The 22,328-nt window shown below is 47.6% G+C and overlaps 1 protein-coding gene across 1 annotated transcript; it reads left to right on the top strand.

The window, feature by feature from the left end:
- The first annotated feature begins 519 nt into the window (after positions 1 to 519).
- On the top strand, positions 520 to 21,277 carry IRX4 (iroquois homeobox 4). The gene is given in 8 exon segments (XM_087721926.1): positions 520 to 985; positions 9,575 to 9,741; positions 12,298 to 12,549; positions 15,431 to 15,537; positions 18,898 to 19,153; positions 19,156 to 19,222; positions 20,506 to 20,733; positions 20,736 to 21,277. Coding segments are annotated over 7 exon segments (1,458 nt in total). The 5' UTR covers positions 520 to 985; positions 9,575 to 9,696; the 3' UTR covers positions 21,239 to 21,277.
- Positions 21,278 to 22,328: the final 1,051 nt, after the last annotated feature.

Below are 22,328 nucleotides of genomic sequence, written 5' to 3' on the forward strand. Positions count from 1 at the left end.
AAAAAACAAAAGGAGATTTCTTCCAACAACCGGTTCTCTGAACTACTTAGAAAGTTACCAACCGGTTCTCCCGGATTAGGTGCGAACTGGCTGAATCCCACCACTGCTCACCACCCAGGCTCCCGTGACACCCATCGATCACGGGCTCAGCGAAAAATCCCTTTGGACCTTTGAATGCGCTGTAGCCCCTTAGGGATCGAGCCGCGAAGAGTCTCCGGAACCAAGGCAAGCTCCCTCGATTCGGGACAAGCTTGCTGGCGATCACGGCCGCCCATTCACCCCCAAGGCTTCCTGAGCCGAAGAACTACCGCCCCGCCAGTGCGATAGGCGCGTCTGTCCCTCTCCTAAGCCCCGCGTGTGCGTGTGCGCGTGTGTGTTGGTGCGTGGGGGTGTTTGCCCCGGCTTTCTTTAACCAACAGCCGCCCACCAAAGTTGGGAGCCGCGGTGAGGGCGGCGGCAGGAGCAGCAGCAGCAGCAAAGCGAGGCGAGGCGGCGGCGGGGGCAACAGCAGAGCCGCCAGCGAGGGAAAGTGTTAATCAGGAGGTGCGGAGGTGGGGAGAGAGGCGCGCGCCGTAGCGCAGCTCTTCACTCGAACGTCACTCCGGTTACAGCGGGTTAGTGAAGTGACTGGGGCGCCTGGGGACTCGAGGCACTCACCAGCCCGGCTGACTCCAAGTCAGGTATTTCTATAGACCCGGAGCGATGTCTCCATTAGCGCGCGGCTGCTACCGCTGCCGCTCCCTCCTCCAAAGCGAACCGCGGCGGCTGAGGCGGAAAGAGGCGGCCCCCTTTGGCCATGGACAAGCCCTCGCCCGCCGAGCCTAGGCGCAGCCCGGCCTGATCGCAAGTCCGAGGGAAGGCACCACCCGACTTTCTCCGGCTCTGCCTTGTCGCCCCCCTTCCGCCTCCCCACCGACGCCACGTCCTTAGCCTGTCTTCCTGCAGCCAAAGCCGCCTGGAATAAGAAGGGAACCGCGAACTGGAGGTGAGAGCCACCGCCGGTGATCAATCATCCCAGCCTTGGCACCGCTGTTTACGGGGGGAGAAAGCGGACGCGCGGGGCGGGAGCTGGGGGGGTGGGAGAGCGAAAGAAGAGTGTATAACTTTCGTGGGTATCAGGGGAAAGTGGAAGGGGGGGCGAGAGACATCGAACCGCGTTGGCTGATCTTTGTTATGAAAGTTTGTCGGTTTGAGAGAAGTCCTGGTTTGTCTTCAGCCTGTGGGATTGGGGGAAGTGTTGGTGTAAGGCTCGTGCGCCGGGCGGGGAGGGGGGGAGACTTTTCCAAGTGCCATCCTTTCCTTGCCCACCGAGTGGGTTTAATACAGGTTTACTCCCCGTTGCGGGGAACGTAAGAGTTGCCAGCACATTCTTGTGTTGCGTTTTTTTCTAAAGGCAGAGTTACGCCCGGTTGAAATCTAACCCACGGATTCTAAATCTAACCCACTGGAGGGAAGGGGGTCCTGTTTTGCTCGGCGGGGACGGTGCGGCGCTCTGCACATGCTCGGGAAGACCCTTCCAGTCTGATTTGGCAGCTCTGGGCTAGGTCTGCCTAGAGAGCGGGACGGAGAAGGAGATCCCAGCTGGTTTTTCGTCGTAAAGGACCTCACTGGGCTGGAGTGGGCTGACGTTATTCAGGGGTTTGCCCCCGCCGAAGAGGAGCGCAGTAGAGCGGACGGTTTCGCCGCAATGTAAAGCCGCGAAAGAAAGGTAACCGGAGTCCAGGTTGTTAGCCACAACGGTAACGGAACCGCACCTGGTTTTGAGCTAACAGGAATCTTGGTTTGCTTGCAACTCCTCTGTGACATTACAGCCCATTACGCCGCCCTTATGTAAAACATGCAAAAAGGCGGACGCCTCAAAACTTCCGCGTGGAGCTGAAGCCGGGGCAGCAGGGGGGGTGAAGGGAGGGAGGGAGGGAGGGAGGGAGGGGGGAGAGGTCCAAGAGTCCTGGTGGCCGGGCAGATCTTTAAAAGCAATCGGTGCAATTGGGACGGACCGCGTCCGAGACACCACCGGCTACTTCAGCATCCTAAGCGAAAGATGCCTCTTCGGGTTTGCGCAGGGGTGGGGGAGAGGACATTTAGCCGGACAATACTTCAGAAGTTCCCTCCTCCCTGAAATAAAAACAGTGGGGGGGGAGGAAGGCAACTTCTCCAAGATTTTATCTTAGTCCTCTTACTCAGCTGGCTTCGTTTGGAGTTATCTACCGTACGTAAATTCAAGATCGCCGCTCTCCTTTGCCCCCCTACCCACCCACCGCCCCCTCCAGCCGCGTCATCTGGAGGCCCCCGAGATGAGAAATGGACAAGAATACCCTATTTCGTAATTTTAATGCCCGCGGTGGACTTAATTGCGGAGCGCGATCCGGATTGAAGCCTTTTACATTGAGAACTCGAGGTGGTAAATTTCAGTTAGGGCGAACGGCGGCTGGAATACCCCGGTGCACCTGGCCTTATAAAACAGGCGTTTCTCTTACTGTTCTGCCTCTGCCAGCCAGATCGACTCCCCACCCCCACCCCCCCACCCTCTGACATCTTGCAGAGCAACTGTCTAAACCGCCGGGCCTGTTCCCGTACTGCGTCCAGGTTTCAACTATTCGGGAGTGGGGCAAAAAAAAAAAAAGACACTTAGGGACATCTGGTTTTATGGGGAAAGGGAGTAAATAGAAACATGCGCGCGCAGCGAGATCCTGCAGGCGTACCCACTTTTCCCTGCCTCTTCCTAAGGTAGAGTTGGTTGGATATTTGGAGAATTTTCGCCTTTCTTTAATATCACTTATTCCTTTTGGAATTTAATTTTTATATATATATTGCTGTCGCACTGCAGATAGGCGACCTCTTGTGCTGGTGCGGGGGGGGCTTCATTGGTCTCTCTAGAACTCTTGTGTCTTGCATTAGTTGAGATTTGGTATTTTAAGCGAACGCTACCCGCGAAAACGCGCCGCCACACTTTCCCCAGGTAAGATTTTTTTTTTTCCCGGAGCTTTGTCTTAACGGGGTGCCATCGCTTGTCGCTGTTCCTGCCTCCTCTAAAGGTTGGAGTGAAGGCGAGATGGGCTACGACTCAGGGTAAGAAGCCTAATAGCCGTGAAGGTGATTTTTTTTTGATTTTTTTAATGGAAGCTGGCTGGAGAAAGTAAGGGAGCGCTTCAAAAGCATCAGACTACAGTGCCCATCGTCCCCAGCGGCAGTGTTGAGTATAATGATGAGACTAGAAGTCCTCACATCTGAAAGACTAGACTGGAGAAGGTGACAAATTTGGGGTGGTGGGGAACTCTTTACAAGGACTGGTATTCTTAACCCCACAGTAGGACTCGTTCCTGAATTCTTAGCGTTCTTTTAACTTCCTCTGGATAAGACGCGGCTAATTTCCCAGCAGTAGACACCGAAATATGTCCCTGCCCTCTACAACTTCAAAAATCGGGCTCCAGCGACTTGACACCCAAGTCAATCTGGTTCAGAAGAAGGTCGCTGCGCTGTAGGCAGAAGCGGGATCGATTTTTAAATCAGCCTCAGCGCCAATTTGGCAGCCAGCGCTTAAGCCACAGGGGTAGAAGAAAAGTCACATTCGGCCGCCACTTCGGAGTGAACGACCTCCTTCGGAAATCGGCGGCCAAGATTCCCCTCCCGGACTCTGGAGCAGCGCCTAAAAGAAGGAACTCTTTCGGGACTGGGGGAGGGAGAGCGGCCTTCCTTTAGGCAAACAGAGATACCCAGGAGAGGAAGGCGGTGAGACGCGTCGAGTACCTAAATCGGGGGTTGAAAATCCTCGTTTAAGGTCTCATGGCACCTCCCAGGTCTCTCGTCCGCCCTTCCTCCCTCCTTCCCCTAATTGCAGCGTCAAAGGTTGGGCTACTTTGGCGACCGGAGAAGCTGTAACCCCCCAACGATCCATCCATCACTAGGGTGGCCCCTAGCGAACGCAGCGCCTGCGTTCCCACCTAAGACTGGGCTTGGTTTAAGAAGCCTTCCGCGCTCGGGGTGAGGGTGGGGGGTTTCCTCCTCGTCGCAACTGGGCTTCGTGGATTCGAAGCAGCCTCCACTTCAACCGAGACTCCACGTTCTTCGGAGTTAAACTGGTTGGAAGGATCGCTTCAGGAGCCTCGCGAGGCCTCCCCTGCTGTTTCCCAGGGTAGCCAAATTGGCGGTCCCGCGAACTCCAGTTTCCTTCAGTCGAGCTCATAGAAAAGAACCGGGACGGTTGCGCTTCGCTTTAAAGAAAGTTACCGTCCGTTTGGGGCGCTCAGAGTTGATTTTGGGGAAGTGGGGACCTTTGAGCACCCGGCGAAAGGGAATCCAAAAGAACCCCTTCCATTGTCCTCTAGATTCCCTTACTTACTGAGAAGCAAGCCTCTGGCAATTCTTACCCCCAAATCAAATAATATATACTTCTCGCTGGCTGGCTAGATAGGATGATCTCATGAAACCAACCGGGGTTGAGCTGTTGCGGGCCAAGAGCCCCGGAAAACCGCTTGAAATGATTCAGGAATCGCCAGTGTCTTTAAAAAAAAAGTAAAAAGTTTCCCTGGAGGAAACGCGGCTTGTCTCCTCTCCCAGAGGAATGCTTCTCTGTGTGCCAACGCCAGTGCCAACCCACTTAACCCTAGCTCTCTGCGGATCTGCTCGTGCTTCGGGTTCCCGCCCCTCCCGCGCCCTCCCTCTCTTCCCTCGAGTTTCTTGTCCGGCACAATCTGGAAAGTTGCCCCCTGCGCCTTGCAGAGGACGCAGGCTCTCGAAGACTGCCTTCCTTTTTCGGATTGCAGTGTTTTGGAAAGGCCTCCACTTTTGCCACCGCGTAAGATATGAAAATGAAGTGCATCAAGGCCGGCTCATTTGGGGAAGGGAAAATAAGACCGTCCAGGGATCGAAACCTTATTCTTTAAGGTCCTAAATTCCCCCTCTCCCCTCCGTTGCGCATTCTGGGGAAATCTGTTCAGCTACTCATTGGATGTATTTATTCTCTCGTAAAAGCAGCCGGGGAAGAAACGGGGGAGGGGTATACATAGAAGAAATGGATCCGACACAGCTTCGTTTCCCCTCCGTTTGAAACTCACCTTCAGTCGTTCTTTGCCTCCCCTTCCCCTCCAATGAAGTTGGACTTTGGAATAACGCGGAGAACATGGTGGCTACTTTGGAAGTCAGCCTTTTCAGCGACTTCCTCAATTACGGAGATTTGGAAAAAAAAATGTACTGGCTAATGGACGAAATTAAGAGTGCCGGCTCTCCTCCAGGTAAAGGTCACTGCTGGCACGGGGGATCCTGCAAGGATCTCTTTTTCCAGAGGCGCGCTTGGGATCGGGCCCGTCTTGTTTTTGAAGGGGCCGTTATTGCGAAAACTCGACCTTCCTAGAGCCAAGCTTTTGCCTCGGTAAATTACAGCAATTACGCAGCAGATAGGATTATATGAGGTGTACTGCGGTCTCCAGATAGTCATCCATCACCCTCAATCGAGCTGTCAGAGCGGGCAGATTCGTCCCTGGGAGGCACCAAGTCTTCCAGCTGGGGAGAAGAAGGGAACATCGTCATTAATTAGAGTGTGACCCTGGGGCTATTCACATGTCTGAACCCAGGCAAGCTCTCTGAGCAAGTCTGCACTTCTGCCCTCCCCTCCCTCCACCCCAGCTGCCCTCCCCACTACAAATACACCAGGAGGCTTGCAAAACTCCCCAGGAGCTGATTAGTTGCCCACTGCAAGATCTCCAAGCCCAAGAAATAAATTTTGAAAGGATGATTTCTTTCTCCTGCCCTTCCTCTCCCGAAGCACACACACCATAACCTGGAGGAGAGGTGGGGTGCCTGGATCTTACCGTGGAGGCCTAAGCAAGAGGGAGAAGAGTGGGGGGGTGGAAAGGAGAAGGAGTGTGTGCTTCCAAGATTCCTTTCATCCTTGCAAGAATTTCTCCCTCTCACCTCTGAAACTAGAACTTGCTCTACCAATTTGCAGAATGGAGCGGTTGACCTTGAGCTTCAAGAAAAAGGACAGCCACATAGTATTTAGTTATTTTTCATTTCTGTCAAAAAGAAGGGAATGTGTTTGTGGGATAACTGCATCTCCTTTTTTTGTAGCAATCCCCTAGGTTTGGGATGAGGAAGGTGTGTGTTTGGCACCAAAGTGTCTCAAACTGGGCCTCGCCTAAAAGGTTCAGACAAATTCTCTTGGATTTAGAGTCCCTGTGCCACTGTTAAATGACTTTAGGCTCAATAAAAAAATGGCATTTAACCCTGCTAAGGTTCCTTAATAGGCTTCCTGAACGGACTATTTTATATTCAGCCCTTAAGTTACATTCATCCAAGTGTAAGGAAGTGGCGATGATTTAAGGGCATCTTTGTATATCTGCTCACTTGGAAATAAATGGTCATTTAAATAAAGGATTACTTTAGGATTAATAATAAACAGGATGGGAATAAATGTTGGGCTAGGGAAAGGCAAGTAATGTCTTGCATATATATATATATACACACACACACACACACACACTAACCTCCAGTTGCTGAGATGCCATTCCCTCCCCCCCCCCCCCGCCACACACACACACACACTTTTATCTTGAACACTCTTCCAAAACTTCATGGGTTGACCCAAAATGACTCTCAAACTTTTTTTTTTTAATCTGGGATGTAAATCCAAGCCAAGCATCAGTTCCTAAGCATGCGTGCTCAGTAATACAAAATCCCCAAATGTTCATTGTGTAGGATTCCAGTCTAAGAATCACCAAATGCTTTAAAAAATCTAGGGATGGTCTTTTGAACTCCTGCCTCCTGGGTTCTCCTATTGAAGTATTCAGCAATAGAAAAAAATTCCAACTCTATTAAAATTAATTAGGCATTTGGCTGTTGACATCAGTGAAGCTTTTTCTGTAGCAATGGTGTTAATGGTTTAACCTTACAGGGAAATCCAGAGGGCTTGGACAATTATTCTCATTAAATGTGAAAATACTGTACAAACAATTAAACACTTAAATGTTTTTAATATTCAGATTAAAAAAGGCCTAGCAAGAGGCTTGAGAACAATTGCCAGTGTTGGATTTTGCTAAATATTTAGCATTCAAACCAATTAAACTTGGACACGGATTACATACATTAGGCATGTTTTGAGTTTATAGTAGGGTGGTTTTTCTCTTTTAATATTCTTTGTATGGCTGTAACATCTGATCTAGTGCTTTCACCTTTTCCTGCTTCTCACTCCCCAGTTCCACTTTGAGTATGTTACAAGTCTTAGCCAGATCAGACAGAAGCATTGCAGGTGCCTCTGTGCAGTATAAGTTTGAAAAATTGGGTTCAGTTTCCCATCACTATCATGGATTAAGCATCTGGTTGGTTCTAATATAAGCATTGCCAAATTGTTAATTTGGGGGGGGCTCACCAACCCGCCACCACCACCCTATGGTTCTGTGTTTGAAGAGTTTTCCATTCTTACTAATATAAGATTCTGAAAGCTTAAATTATAGAGCTTTGTTTGGAAGGGAGAATTATTTTTTATTTATTTATTTATTTATTTGTATGCCGCCCTTTTCCCTGAGGGGACTCAGGGCGGCTCACAATCAAAAGGAAGGGGGGGGGGACAGACTTTTACATATAAGACAGTACATGATTAAAACGCAACATTCATACCGTTCGGGCGGGTTACAATCTTTAGAATAATGCTACTTTTTATTTATTAATATATTCTGTTTTTTTGGAATGGTCAGGTGGAATTCTACAGCTGTGGTGAATGTCACCTAGATTTAGGTGGTACAGAACTGGACTTTGCAAAACAGAATAGAATAGCCTTCACTCTATCAGAGAGACAGAGGAAAACATCCTTATTTTTTTTATTGCTTCTCAACATCATTCCAAGCATCATTCCAAGCATCATGTCAAGGATGTGAAAGATTATAGAAAGAGATGAAGAATCCTAAAACAAGAGTAATAAAGTCATCAACCCAGCTGATAATTTATGCTTGTGATAAATAAATCAAAGAAGGACTTATCAATATAAGGAGCAGGCACAATAGCCTAGAAAACCAGTTCTAAAAGACCCACTTGGATATGTGTGTCTTGCAATAAGAACTGAACACTTACTAGTGGCAGTAAGTATTTCATCAGAGCCTCACTTACACATGGACCAGCACTTACTTACACTGGACCAGTGTAAAGATACTGGTCAGAGCGAGTGGCACTAAAGAAATCACTGTATCAACTCCCAAGTCTCTTTCTCCATCTGGCATCTACCAACATCCTTTTGCTTACGGGGTCGGGATGATAACACTGTCCTACCTTGCGGGGGTCAATGTTTGTAGATCAAATGCTTTTGACTACTGGGCAAAAATGCCACCAGGACTTCGAAGAATTGGCTAAAAGCTGTGGATCAGTATATCAGACTTGAGCAAAGGTAGCAGTTCCGTCCTTCCATAAACAGAACGCAGAATTCCTTACCACCTGACGTCTTTTAAATCAGGGGTCTCCAAAGCTTGTCAACTTTAAGACTTGTGGGCTTCAACTCTCAGAATTCCTCAGCCAGCAAAACAAAGCTTTCTGGGAGTTGAAGTCCCCAAGTCTTAAAGTTGAAAAGCTTGGAGACTCCTATTTTAGATAACCCCCCTCCACCCGCCCACCCCACCCCAAAAGTGCCTTTTTAAACAATTCCCACTCTCCTAAAACAGCGAGAAGAGGGGAAAGGCTGCTCTGAACAGGGGCGGCGAGAGCTGTGGCTAATGGGCTCATAGGATCGGAGGCGAGGGCGCGCTGGGAGAGCAGTGGGGGGGTCTCCTCTCGGTGCGCTCGGCTGTCAGCGTCGGGGCTGCTTTCAACTGTTGATTTAAAGACGTTGCTGGCTCGCGTCCCTCGTCGGCCTCGTTTGTAAGCGGGACTGATGGCTACAGGGCGGGGAGGGAGAAGCGGCAGGCAGCTGCTCATTAATTAATTTCTAATTAAAAGTGCTTACCACCCTTCAGTGATCCCACGCACGCGGGGAGGGGGGGAGGGCTGGGGAGTCCGAGCGTAACGTAAATTCCTCTTGCTCCGAAGTCTTTTTTTTGGGGGGGGGGGAGGTTCGCCCTAGTGCGGCTCCCTCGGGACGCCCACAGACTTCGGCCCCGTCGAATTTGGGCCTCGTTGCGGTGACCCACGGGCGAGACGGTCGCCCCCCCCCCCAAGAAAGCGAACTCTTGAGCTGTTCTGCGCTGCCTTGGAATAAATCGCAGTTACCCCAAAGGGGGAACCCACAACCCAAACGAAACAGACGAACCGGGGGAAGATCCTGTGCGGTCTTTCCTGGTGTCAGATGTTACTGGGACTGGACCTGCGGATGGAGAGACGGGTCATTTTCGCCACCACCGCCGCTCCCCGCCTTCCGGAGCCTGTGGTTGGGCAAAATATGTAGTACGGGTAAGTAAGGCAGGCATGGTGTTTATATCAGGGCGCCATTTGCCCGGCTTCTTAGGCAGTTCTTCTTTACAACTGTGATTTGCATTTGTGTGCCGGCGGGAGGGGAGGGGGGGAAATACATCCATGCCACTTTTTTTTTTAATTTTAAAAAAATTGCAACGTCAGTAGAAAAATTCAGCGCATTTCTTTTGTACTTGGTACTCTTAAGGCCCCTGGAAGCCCGAGTTATTCACTCATCTGGACCAGAAGTTACAGTAAGCCTGCCTCCCACTCTCCCAGACCCAACACTTCGGCTGCTGCTTCCAGAACCTCGAGAGCCCTCCAGTTGCCATGTCCTACCCGCAGTTTGGATACCCTTATTCATCTGCACCCCAGGTAAGACCAGCCTTACAGAGAGCATAGCCAAATATTGCGCAGGAATTCCCCTCCCCCCCTCCAAAATTCCCCACTAAAGATAAACATTGGAAAAGTTGGGTTTTTTTCTTTCTACAAAGCAATATGATATATGAAAGTAAGTTTCACTGAAATTTTTTTTAAAAAAAACCCCACTTAAATCCAGGACTGCAAGATATAAATGTGGAAGCTGGAAACAAAAATCATTTCCACCTTGATAATTATATTTTATGAATGGAATGCCTTTACAGTCAGTGGGTCTTACTTCTGAGTAAGATCGCCCATCAATCCAAAATAAAGTTCAGTTGGAAATAATCTATGGGTGGTGGGTGGAGAGGACTGTGAACATTAAGAGACAAGAGGTAAACATTTTGGGAGGGATCGCCCATCAATCCAAAATAAAGTTCAGTTGGAAACAATCTATGGGTGGTGGGTGGAGAGGACTGTGAACGTTAAGAGACAAGAGGTAAACATTTTGGGAGGGATCGCCCATCAATCCAAAATAAAGTTCAGTTGGAAACAATCTATGGGTGGTGGGTGGAGAGGACTGTGAACATTAAGAGACAAGAGGTAAACATTTTGGGAGGGAAACTGCACTGTAACAGCCCAATCCCATTTATCTACTCAGTGTTAAGTCCCGCTTGGTCCTCAGTGAAGTCGAATCCTAACTAAGCGAATGTGTAAGAAGTTTGATTCTCACAGTATTCAGCGCCAACAGGAAAACAGACCAGTTGGGCTTCCAGCTGAATTCCATTCATTTCTCCTTGCAGATGGTCAGAAAGGAAGGCTTGGTCAATCCATACGACTGAGCACCTGGGAAAGAAAGGGTTGGGTGGATTAAGCAAACCCACAAAAAACCCACCAGGCAGGCAATTCTGCTCCAGATCCACCAAAATCAGTCTCAGGTGGAAAGGCTTTCTGCATCTTTAGATTAAGCAATCTATTGCTCCAGGCAGGCAGGTGGCTTCAATAGTCCTTGAATCCTGGAATGGCTGTTATAACAATTATTAAATGATTTTCACCAAGGACCTAGAAGCGTATTTCCCAGAAGAACTCAGGAGCTTTTATTTAAGGTGAACATGATATGAAGAAGGCCCAAAAGTCGGCCCAGAGTCTCTAGGGAGTGGGCGGCATACAAATGCTAATAAACCTTGAAACCTTGAAGAGTAATATTCAGCCAGTATCCGTATAAACAGTTTTCTCCTTGATATATAAACTGATTTAATAAAATACTTATTCCAGCCAGATCAATTCTTTCACTGGTTTCTTCTAAGGGTTGTGGAGAGCAGCTATATACTCCATCCACACTTTTCTTCACAGCCAGATTAGATTTTGCCCCTAAGAACAATCATGTGAGAATTAACCCTGAGCTGAGTAGGACATATTGATACACAGTGATCTTTGAGAGTCCAAACTATTGCTGGGATTGGATTCTGTAGACCAGTGTTTCTCAACCTTGGCAACTTGAAGATGTCCGGACTTCAACTCCCAGAATTCCCCAGCCAGCATTCGCTGGCTGGGGAATTCTGGGAGTTGAAGTTCGGACATCTTCAAGTAGCCAAGGTTGAGAAACACTGCTGTAGATGACCACTTTCCTATTTCTTTCATTTGAGTGGAAGAACACTCTTCTTACCCTAGATGAGATGATGTTAACTCTAAAACCCCAGGATTGGACATGTATACATGCCTATCCTGAGGGCAGAAAAGGGAAAAGAACAAGTTTATTCCAGGTGTATTAACTTTTGAGAAACTGCAAAATAATTTTATCTTGAAATCAGTGGCAATGTTTGCTCCAGAACTAAGTTCTGGGATTCGGCATCAAAATGTACCTTACATAATTGATTGCTGGGTCTGCTAACCGGTTCCACCACAAAACCGCGGTCGACTAAAGCGCGTGTCACTAAAGCGTGGTGACAAAACCGCGCCGTCAAAACCGCGCGACAACAGCGCGCTGACAACAGCGCGCCGACAGAAGCGCGCTGTAACATAACCCTAAACCTAACCCTAAACCTAACCCTAAACCTAACCCTAAACCTAACCCTAAACCTAACCCTAAACCTAACCCTAAACCTAACCCTAAACCTAACCCTAAACCTAACCCTAAACCTAACCCTAAACCTAACCCTAAACCTAACCCTAAACCTAACCCTAAACCTAACCCTAAACCTAACCCTAAACCTAACCCTAAACCTAACCCTAAACCTAACCCTAAACCTAACCCTAAACCTAACCCTAAACCTAACCCTAAACCTAACCCTAAACCTAACCCTAAACCTAACCCTAAACCTAAACCTAAACCTAACCCTAAACCTAACCCTAAACCTAACCCTAAACCTTACCTTAAGTTAAATCGCGCTTCTGTCGGCGTGCTGTTGTCGGCGCGCTGTTGTCGCACGCTTTTGACATCGCAGTTTTAGCGCCGCGGTGTTGTCGGCGCGCTTATGACGTTCGCGGTTATGTCGTGCCACACTGCTAACCAGCCTCATTGACTAACCAGGTCTCTCTCCTTTTCACTATCCTGTTCTTTCTTCCTTCTAGTTCCTGATGACCACCAACTCCTTATCAACTTGCTGTGAGACCAGTGGTAGGTCCTTGGCAGACTCAGGAGCAGCCCCCTCCACTCAGACCCCCGTCTACTGTCCGGTATATGAGAGCAGGCTTCTGGCCACAGCGAGGCATGAACTCAATTCAGCAGCTGCTCTGGGAGTCTACGGGAATCCCTACACAAACACTCAAGGCTATGGCAATTATGTCACTTATGGGACAGAGGCATCCGCTTTCTATTCCTTGGTAAGTCTCTGGCGCTGCTATGCCCTCAATTTTCTCAAGGCAAGTAACAACGCCTACTTGTTATTCTTAAGAGACTTAGTAAACCATTTCAGGAAACCTAGATTGGCCATCAGTCTAGATCTCAAGATCAGCCTCTAGGGCTGGGATGGAAGCTCGATCTTAGAAAGTAAAGCTCCAGCTCAAAAGTGAACTGAGTTAGGATAAAGAAGGTAGAAATTTGGGGTAACAGAACAGTTTACCCCCTCTACAACCAGTGGTTCAGATATTTTTCCTCGACCTGGGGGACACTTGGAGAAAACCGATGTCCATCACACTTGGAGGACACCTGATGGGGGAAGGTTAATGGGGTTGGGCAATCTTTCCCAATCCAATTACATGCAGGTATGGATGGAAACCCACAGTCAGCTACAGACATTCTTTTTTTATTATTCTTTTTTTATTTTTTTGTTGTTACATAGACAACACATACCTACAACAATGAAAAAAACAAAAAACAAAAAACAAAACAGAAAAAAAAACCATCATCACATATAGCATGTCATTTGGTTACCAGTGTTTTAACATTTATCATTCTTATACATTTATTATTTCATTTAATAGGTTATAATATACAGTTTGGGTTGCTTTGTTTACCATCCCTTCCTCCTGTTATAACACCATCTTATTTTCCCTTTCTTTTCTCCCTCCCTCCCTTCTCTACTTTCTTCCTTCCTCCTCTCCTTTCCCTTCCTTCTTCCTGTACCTTTCTCCTACTCCCGCTCTTCCTCTTCCCCTTCCTACCCTCTCTCCTCCTCCTTTCCACCCTCCTCTCCTTACCTCTTTCTTTTCTCCCTCCCTCCCTTCTCTACTTTCTTCCTTCCTCCTCTCCTTCTCCTTCCATCTTCCCTTACCTCTTCCCTACTCCTGCTCTCTCTCTTCCCCTTCCTACCCTCTCTCCTCCTCCTTTCCACCCTCCTCTCCTTACCTCTTTCTTTTCACCCTCTCTCCCTTCTCTACTTTCTTCCTTCCTCCTCCTTCCCCTTCCTTCTTCCCTTACCTCTCCTTTGCTCCTACTCTTCATCTTTCCCTTCCTACCCTCTCTCCTTCCTTTTCTCTCCCTTCCATCTTCCTTTTCTTTCCCTTTCTCCCTCCCTCCCTTCTCTACTTTCCTCCTTCCTCCTCTCCTTCCCCTTCCTTCTTCCTGTGCTATTCTCCTACTCCTACTCTTCCTCTTCCCCTTCCTACCCTCTCTCCTCCTCTTTCTCTCCTTTCCATCCTCCTCTCCTTACCTCTTTCTTTTCACCCTCTCTCCCTTTTCTACTTTCTTCCTTCCTCCTCTCCTTCCCCTTCCTTCTTCCCTTACCTCTCCTTTGCTCCTACTCTTCATCTTTCCCTTCCTACCCTCTCTCCTTCCTTTTCTCTCCCTTCCATCTTCCTTTCCTTTCCCTTTCCTTTCTCGCTCCCTCCCTTCTCTACTTTCCTCCTTCCTCCTCTCCTTCCCCTTCCTTCTTCCCGTGCATTTCTCCTACTCCTACTCTTCCTCTTCCCCTTTCTACCCTCTCTCCTCCTCTTTCTCTCCTTTCCATCTCACCTCTTTCTTCTTTCCCCCATCTTCCTTTCATTCTCTCCTCCTTTCTCCCTTTCTTTTTCTACTATTATTGGTGTGTCTATTTTAAATCTCAGTTTATGTTTCCTTGGGATGGTACTTCCGCCAACCCAAATATAATTTAGTATCATTTCTTATTCCCTTACCTTTGCTAATCTATCCTAACTATATTTCCCCCCACAGACACACTTCGTCAGCTACAGACATTCTAATATAATCAGTGGCTGGTAACCACAGATGAATGCATGTGAAAACATACGATCCTCATTACACTCCACACTACACTGCATTGCACTGCACACATTTATACAGCAATTTCTATCCTGCAGTCCTGACTCATGTTCATATTCATCACAATCTTCTATATCACATGCTGAACTCCTTCCACTGAGCTGGCAAAAGAATCTGGTCTGCTGAAAATTAATTTTAATTTTAGAACAAAGTTGGAGCCTGATACCTCCACTGCTGTTGGAAGTTTCATTTGCTTAACCTTTAGCTTCAACCTGGTTCAGAACTGCGATTTAGAATTTCAGGTTCCAAAGGAGAGTAAATCTGGGGATTCGTGGCTTGATAGAGAGCTAGAATTTCCTGGGGAAACTGGAAATTGTGTTAATCTCTTAATTCCTGGAAGGAAATTGCAAGTCAGTGTGAATAGTACTGTGCTCAGTGAAGGGCAAGCAGGGTGTGTGTGTGTGAGAGAGAGAGAGGGAGGGAGGGAGGGAGGGGAGGGAGAGGGAGGGAGGGAGGGAGGGAGGAGGGAGGAGAGAGAGAGAGAGAGAGAGAGAGAGAGAGAGAGAGAGAGAGAGAGAGAGAGAGAGAGAGAGAGAGAGAGAGAGAGAGAGATATCCTTCTTCGTACCCAAACAAATACCCTTAGAAAGATCCAACCTTCTAGATCTATTTCTAACATGGTCTACCATGATGTTTTCAATTTCAAGATCATTTGCCTATGCTTAATGACTTACTGCATTGATAGCAATCTGTTTTGAACCCCTGAATGATATAATGCATACAATTAATTCTTAAGTACAAGGGTGTGGGTTTGATTTGGAAAAAATACCCATTACATACCTGTTTATTTTTTTTAAATAAACAGGCATGAGTTTGGGCTGGTAATCAGTATGGAATTTTCTAGCTAGGGGGGAAAAAGTACTCTTATTTTTTGCTGTCTTGTTCTCATCTATGTCTTCCTTGTGAGGAAGAAGATATTTCTCCCCGCTTTGCTTTGCTTTGCTTTCCCATTCCTGGCAGGGAAAGGGGTGAGCTAATAGGGCCATCCTTGGTTTTCCTGTTTTAGAATAGCTTTGATTCGAAGGATGGGAGTGGATCTGCGCATGCTGGCATTACCCAGGCAGCGGCTTACTATCCCTACGACCACACACTCAGTCAGTATCAATATGACAGGTAAGAAACAAACAGCTATTAATTGCCAGGCAAGACAAGGGGGCGGGGGGGGGGGTGTTGATGGAGGACGCTGGCTGTTTGCTCCCCCATTGGGTTTAAAGACAACTCTTAACTGTATGTCTTTGTGGGAGTGGATATCACCGTTTATAAACAGTGGAGCAGTTATGCTAAATCTCTGAATGCTTGAATGTTGACCTGGATGAGTAATATCCGGAGTAGCAGGAGCCCGAGGTGGCGCAGTGGTTAGGTGCAGTACTGCAGGCCACTTCAGCTGACTGTTATCTGCAGTTCGGCGGTTCTAATCTCGCCGGCTCGAGGTTGACTCAGCCTTCCATCCTTCCGAGGTGGGTGAAATGAGGACCCGGATTGTTGGGGGCGATATGCTGACTCTGTAAACCACTTAGAGAGGGCTGAAAGCCCTATGAAGCGGTATATAAATCTAACTGCTAACTGCTGCTGCTACTGGTGCATGCAAAATATATTAAGCTAAAATACAGGCTATTATTCTGATAGGAGGAAACATTTCGCTGACTTCTGCTTTCTCAGGTCTTCTTGTATTCTAGCCTACAGCTGAGAGGTCATTTGTGCAGATGGGATTACTCATCCCCTGATAGGTGTAGCCCACCCCACCCCACCCCCCACCCCGATTAAGTGTTACGAATGCATTTCCTACCCTGTGAAAAGCCCAGGCTTTCAGCTACTGGAATGTTTGCCCTAGCGGTGATGGAGAGTAATGGCTGAAACTGTAGTAGTAGTAGTAGTAGTAGTAGTAGTAGTAGTAGTAGTAGTAGTAGTAGTATAAGTAGTAGTAGTAGCAGTTAGACTTATATACCGCTTCATAGGGCTTTCAACCCTCTCTAAGCGGTTTACAGAGTCAGCATATTGCCCCCACAGTCTGGGTCTTCATTTTACCCACCTCAGAAGGATGGAAGGCTGAGTCAGCCTTGAGCCGGTGAGATTTGAACCGCCAGAACTGCTGCTAACGGTCAGCTGAAGTGGCTGCAGTACTGCACTCTAACCACTGCGCCACCTCGGCTCATCATTTGATCACATCCCCCCCCCCTCCACTATGGACATTTAGAAAATCCATTATCGTAATTGCATGCTATCCCGTCTACAGATGTAGGGGTCATAATGGACCTGCCTTAAAAGGTTTGATAAGGGTTTGAAATGCTGTCAATCAAAAGGGGCAGTATCCCATGGCTCAGCATAGGATATACCAAAAAAATTATATATGCACTGATGTGGCCAAGTAATGTTCGTTGCATATGTGAACGTATGTGCATATGACTTTAAAGTGACCCTATTTACTTAATTTAAAAAAAAAAATCTCAGTCCTGTGTATGACAGATGAAAAGACCTGGAGGATTCCATTCAGTTCACCCACGACGTATCCACTTCCAATGGCTACAGGAATATCATCTGCAAAAAGTCCCACTGCATTTATTTACCACGATCATTGTTCACACACTTCCCAGGGAATTGAGGTTTATTTCTGAACATGCATGCATTGGGTTTTTGCTACACGCAGTCCAAGAAGGAAGCCAGAGAAAGCAAATCCTTAATGGAAACTACTTGCAGAATTCCAGAGAGTTACTTGTGTATCTTCCCAGTCTTCATTTCCATATAGACATTTTTATTGTCTGTAGTCACAAACCCACAACTTCTCCTAATCTCTTTATCCCTCTGGCCTTACAACTCTTGTTTTTAAATTAGCAATAGCAGTGAGACTTATATACCGCTTCATAGGGCTTTCAGCGCTCTCTAAGCGGTTTACAGAGTCAGCATATCGCCCCCAACAACAATCCGGGTCCTCATTTTACCCACCTCGGAAGGATGGAAGGCTGAGTCAACCCTGAGCCGGTGAGATTTGAACAGCCGAACTGCAGAACTGCAGTCAGCTGAAGTAGCCTGCAGTGCTGCATTTAACCACTGCGCCACCTCGGCTCTAAATTCCTATTTATATTTTTTTTTTGAGGTGAATACCTCACTGATCACACAAAGATCAATCTCTCACTGATCAAGAGCCAGATCTACCTTGGGTAATGAGTGGACCATGTTGAGTCTATATCCATGGAAGATTTAAGGATCTGCATAGGCGCTATGAAATAGCAGCTTCTGCGGGGTATCTCTGAGTCCAGCACAAAATAATATTTTGAAGTTCACGCCTGAAAGTTTTAAAGCACATGAGCTTTCCACAGATTAGACGGGGAACCTGTGAACATGATAATCATCCAATGACAATAGAAGTAGGCTTTGATTATGGAAGAAAGCATGGATTTCCCCCCGCCCAGTGATTGAATCCCTGTCTAGTTGTTCCCCCCTTCAGAATTTTGCAGTCTTTAAAGTCTATGAACAAACAAATATTTTAAAGAGATTGTAAGGTGGTATTAGCTTTAAATCTAGGCATTTCCCTCATTTTGTTCAATCAGCATTGATTTAATTATAGTTTTCTCTTCGTGGTTTATGATCCTTTCCTTCCCTCGACTGCTTCCCATGCATAAATCGCATTTTTACACCCGAGCATTTCACGCTTCACAACTGGCGTCTGAATGTGTGAACTTGCTCTAAGAATCAATCCTTAATTCATCCCTACGTATACTTCCCTCTTTCTTTCAGAGGCAGATTTCCAAATGTTTCCCATGAATCCAGATAAAGTTGAACACCGCCACCCCGCTTTTAACATCATGTTAAACAAACCTTTTTTTTATATATCTTTGATCTCGTTATTGCTTGTTTTCTAAAAGAACAAGTGCCAAGAATCCCCGCTTCCACTGTTTCAACCTTTTAAGCCCAGTGGGTACAGGTGACCTTTCCTTAGATGATGTATATTAAATATTCAGGCATAGTTCCAATGCCTGTGTGTGTGTGTATATGTGTGTGTGTACGAGAATGAGAGAGAGTATTTTGCCACTAATAAAAGGAAATATTTTTATTACCATTGCATACAGAGGTTACTCAGAGGTCTTTACTAGAGAGAAGTAGCACCCCAAAAGGGATATTTTTCTGACACATTCCTTTTACATTAACTGTATACTAATTCCCCCCCAAAGGCCACATTTCTTTGGCAAACCATCTGCTGTAGTCTGATCCATCCTTCCCTGAGGAATCTGTACTGAATACAGTGATACTTTCAAATCGCCCTGCCTTTTATCCCCAGCAAACTCCAGAGTTCAGGCACATGCCTCTACAGAGTGCAATAGTTTATTGGATAAATGTTGAGTACTTACAGGTCTTATCCTCTGAGTGAGCTAGAAAAATCTCAATTCCATGAGCAGCAGTGGGAACATTCTCCCCAGTCAGAATAAAGGTAGCTCTATTAAACACCCGTCCTCTCTTTCTCACACTTTGCAACCACAGATATAGCACCATGGATGGAGGGACGCGGAGGAAAAACGCCACTCGGGAAACAACCAGCACCCTGAAGGCCTGGCTGCAGGAACACCGCAAGAACCCGTACCCGACGAAAGGCGAGAAGATCATGCTGGCCATCATCACCAAAATGACCCTGACACAGGTCTCCACCTGGTTCGCCAACGCCCGCAGGAGGCTCAAGAAGGAGAACAAAATGACATGGCCCCCAAGGAACAAATGTGCTGATGAGAAAAGACCCTATGAGAGGAGGAGGAGGAGGACGAGGAGGGAGAAGGTCAAGGGGAGAACCTAAAGAATGAGAAAGTCGAGGGTATCTCCTAACCTTTCTTTAGAATACTGCAAGCTTATACTTTTTTCTTCCTATATAGCTTTGCTGACCCAGGGATCCACTGGATTAGAATGGCATGTTGACCTGGGATGGTGGCAACCATAGTCCTGTACATTTGGAGGCATCAGTTTGGGGAATGCTTCCTGGAATCTTCTGCTCCCCATAGCAAATTGGAATAAGCAGTATATATGCAATATCTGTTCCTGGGATTGTGCACATAACTATTGGGGAACACTTGGACAGGGTATCCTAGTTCTGTTTATAGAAAAAATATATCTGTGAAGGGACACTCTAGATCAGTGTTTCTCAACCTCAATTCGCTGGCTGGGGAATTCTGGGAGTTGAAGTCCTGGACATCTTCAAGTTGCCAAGGTTGAGAAACACTGATCTAGATTATATTTGATAATAGAAGGATAAATTTCCCTCTTAACAGGCAATAGCCTCGCAGTTGCATTGCACAAACCAACATCCTTAACAACTCAGTGGCTGTATTCACACATGCTTTAAAGCTAATTCCCGAGTTAATCCATGTTTCCCACAGCCCCACAAACTAACCTGATGTGCTGAGGCACTATACCAACATCTCCAAAACAAATTAACCAAGATTAACACTAAACAAATCTAAACTAAATCTTTTGCAATCCATCCACTAGCTCATAAGCAAATGCACTTTTTTTTAGAGCAGCAAATAGTTCTCGAATCCAATAATTTTTTTAGAAGGCGTGATTTATAGCCAGTTCTGTATAGCATCCTTTGGGAAACTGGTATTCTCAGCTGTGCAACGATGGGAATGTTCTTATGTGGGGATGAAAGTTGCCCCATTCAGTTGTGTGCCAAGCTACTCTGGCAGGGGAGAGATAAGTATCAAATGGTTGTTTCAACTGTTAACTTCTCCAAGCCTGGGAGCTGACTTGGAGATGTAAAATTACACAGGCAAGAGGAAAAGAGTGGTAGATATAAATAGTTTGGAAGTATTTGTTACTCCAACTAGAGTGAATACCTCAAATGCATGCCTCCACTTTAAACGTTGCCTAAAGCTTTGCGACTTTAGCAAGTGACTACTAGCTTACGTTCCCTAGTAACCAGTTCAAAATAGTGACTGACCATTCGCCAGTTAGACTCTGAGAAAATCAAAGCGTTAAGACCAGGGGTTCTTGGGAATGATTTTGTGCCAGGCTCTCTTAAGCAAGAGGCACTGCGTTCAGCAAATACTAGATAACACGTGAATGAGTTAAGCAGCGTTTCCCCTCTTCTATTCTTCCCAGAGCCCTCCGGGAAGGAAGACAAAGAGCTGGGCCTAAGCGACCTCGACGACTACGACCCACTGGAGTCGGAAAGCTCGGAGGGCGAGCTGAAGACTCAACCCTTCGGCCACGTGGAAAGCAACGCGTGCGCCAACGAGCCAAGGAAGGAACCCATCCTGGTGACGGGCGCGGCCTCGCTGGAAAGCCCCCTCGACAGGGCCAAGAGCTGCCTCAAGGAGCCCGGCTCGGGGCGGAAAGCTGCGAGGCGACGGAGCTGCTGGACGCCAGGCAGAGGAGCTGCGAGGCCAAGCCGTGTTACCAGCCCCAGCCGCCGCCCCTCGAAGGCGGCGGGAAGCCGAGGATCTGGTCGCTAGCGCACACGGCCACCTCGCTCAACCAGGCGGAGTACCCCTCGTGCATGCTGAAGCGCCAGCAGGGGGCGGCGAGCGGCGTCGGGGCCGCGCAGGCGGCCAGCGTCCTGGAGAGACCCCCGAAGGATTCTCCCGTGGCCAACCTCAGGAACTGGGTGGACGGCGTGTTCCACGACCCTCTCTTCAGACACAGTACTCTCAACCAGGCCTTGAACAGCACCACAGTGTCTTGGGCGACCACCAAAGGCTCCCTCTTGGAGACGGGGGCCTTGGGGCGCTCTCTGGGGGCCAAGGGGCAGCTGGCCGGCCTGGCTGGGCCTCAGGACTCCGGCAAAGACTTCTTGGCTTTTCCCAAAGCGGGCAGCAAAATGTTCTGCTCTTAACGACCGAGCCCCCGTCCCGTCCGTCTCCCTGGATGTCAAGGTTGGCGGGGGTGGGTGGGTGGGTAGGCAAGGCGAGGAAAGACTCGGACCTGGCGGAGCCGCTCAGGCGGGGGGGTGGGCCTGGTTGACTTGGCGGGGAACTCGAAAGACTTGGGGGAGAGTTTTGAGATTTGGGCAGGAAACGTTTTTTACAAGGAGCGGAGCAGAACGGGCATTTTCCAAGTGGCGGCTGGAGATTTCAAGGGGAGAAGAAAGAGGCTCCATTCTCTGCCTTGTGGGGGAGTTTTGATCACTTTCAGCAACCGAAGTCTTCGTCCCCAGATCTTCCACTCGCGCCGGTGGAAGTTCAACAAGGCGCGAGATTCGAATTCAGCTTCTTCGGGGAGGAAAGGCGGGAGGAGAGGGGCGTTGGTCTCGTTCTTTCGTTTCCTTTAATTTTGTGGCATGCCGATCTTAGTTACCAAAAAAGACTTTCCCCTCCCTCCCCCCTCCTCTTTTCATTGTTAACATCTCATCCACAACCACAAAACAGTCTCACTTCTTTCACCGAGTTTCAACCCCGTTGCGCTCACGCACACGAGCACATAATTTTTGAACTCGACAAATAGGCTATGTCGAAAAGGTATGTTTACCCCAAATAAATGGTCTGTCTCTCAGAGTTATGATTCGTGATCTCTTTGCCTTGCTTGTGAAACACCCCACACACACCCCCACACACCCCCGGTGGGGTTTTGGAAAGGGGGATAGAAGTGACTTCGCCGGATCTTTTCGCCTGCTTCAGACGAATGTGTATATTTCGCTCTATGGAAATGAATCTCACTTTCAAGTTAAACAGGTATCGAATTTTTTGAAAGTCAGATGCGTATAAATACGAGTATTTTCATTAAGACTGGAGTCCCATCCTTCGTAGAGCCACTTTACATGGCCTCCAGCGATAAAGCTCAAAGGACAAGCCAAAGGGAATTTAGCACAACTTTTAAATCAACAGAGAATCTGTTGCAGCGCGAATTTTCTTATTAAATGACTTTTAAGATCTACCGAGGATTCGGCTCATTCTAGTTGACGATAAAGCAGCGATAGCAAAGCAGCG

Source organism: Thamnophis sirtalis, unplaced genomic scaffold (assembly GCF_051295495.1).
Source record: "Thamnophis sirtalis isolate CommonGarterSnake01/CBP01778 unplaced genomic scaffold, rThaSir2_p1.2 scaffold_8, whole genome shotgun sequence".
NCBI classification, from domain to species: Eukaryota; Metazoa; Chordata; class Lepidosauria; order Squamata; family Natricidae; genus Thamnophis; species Thamnophis sirtalis.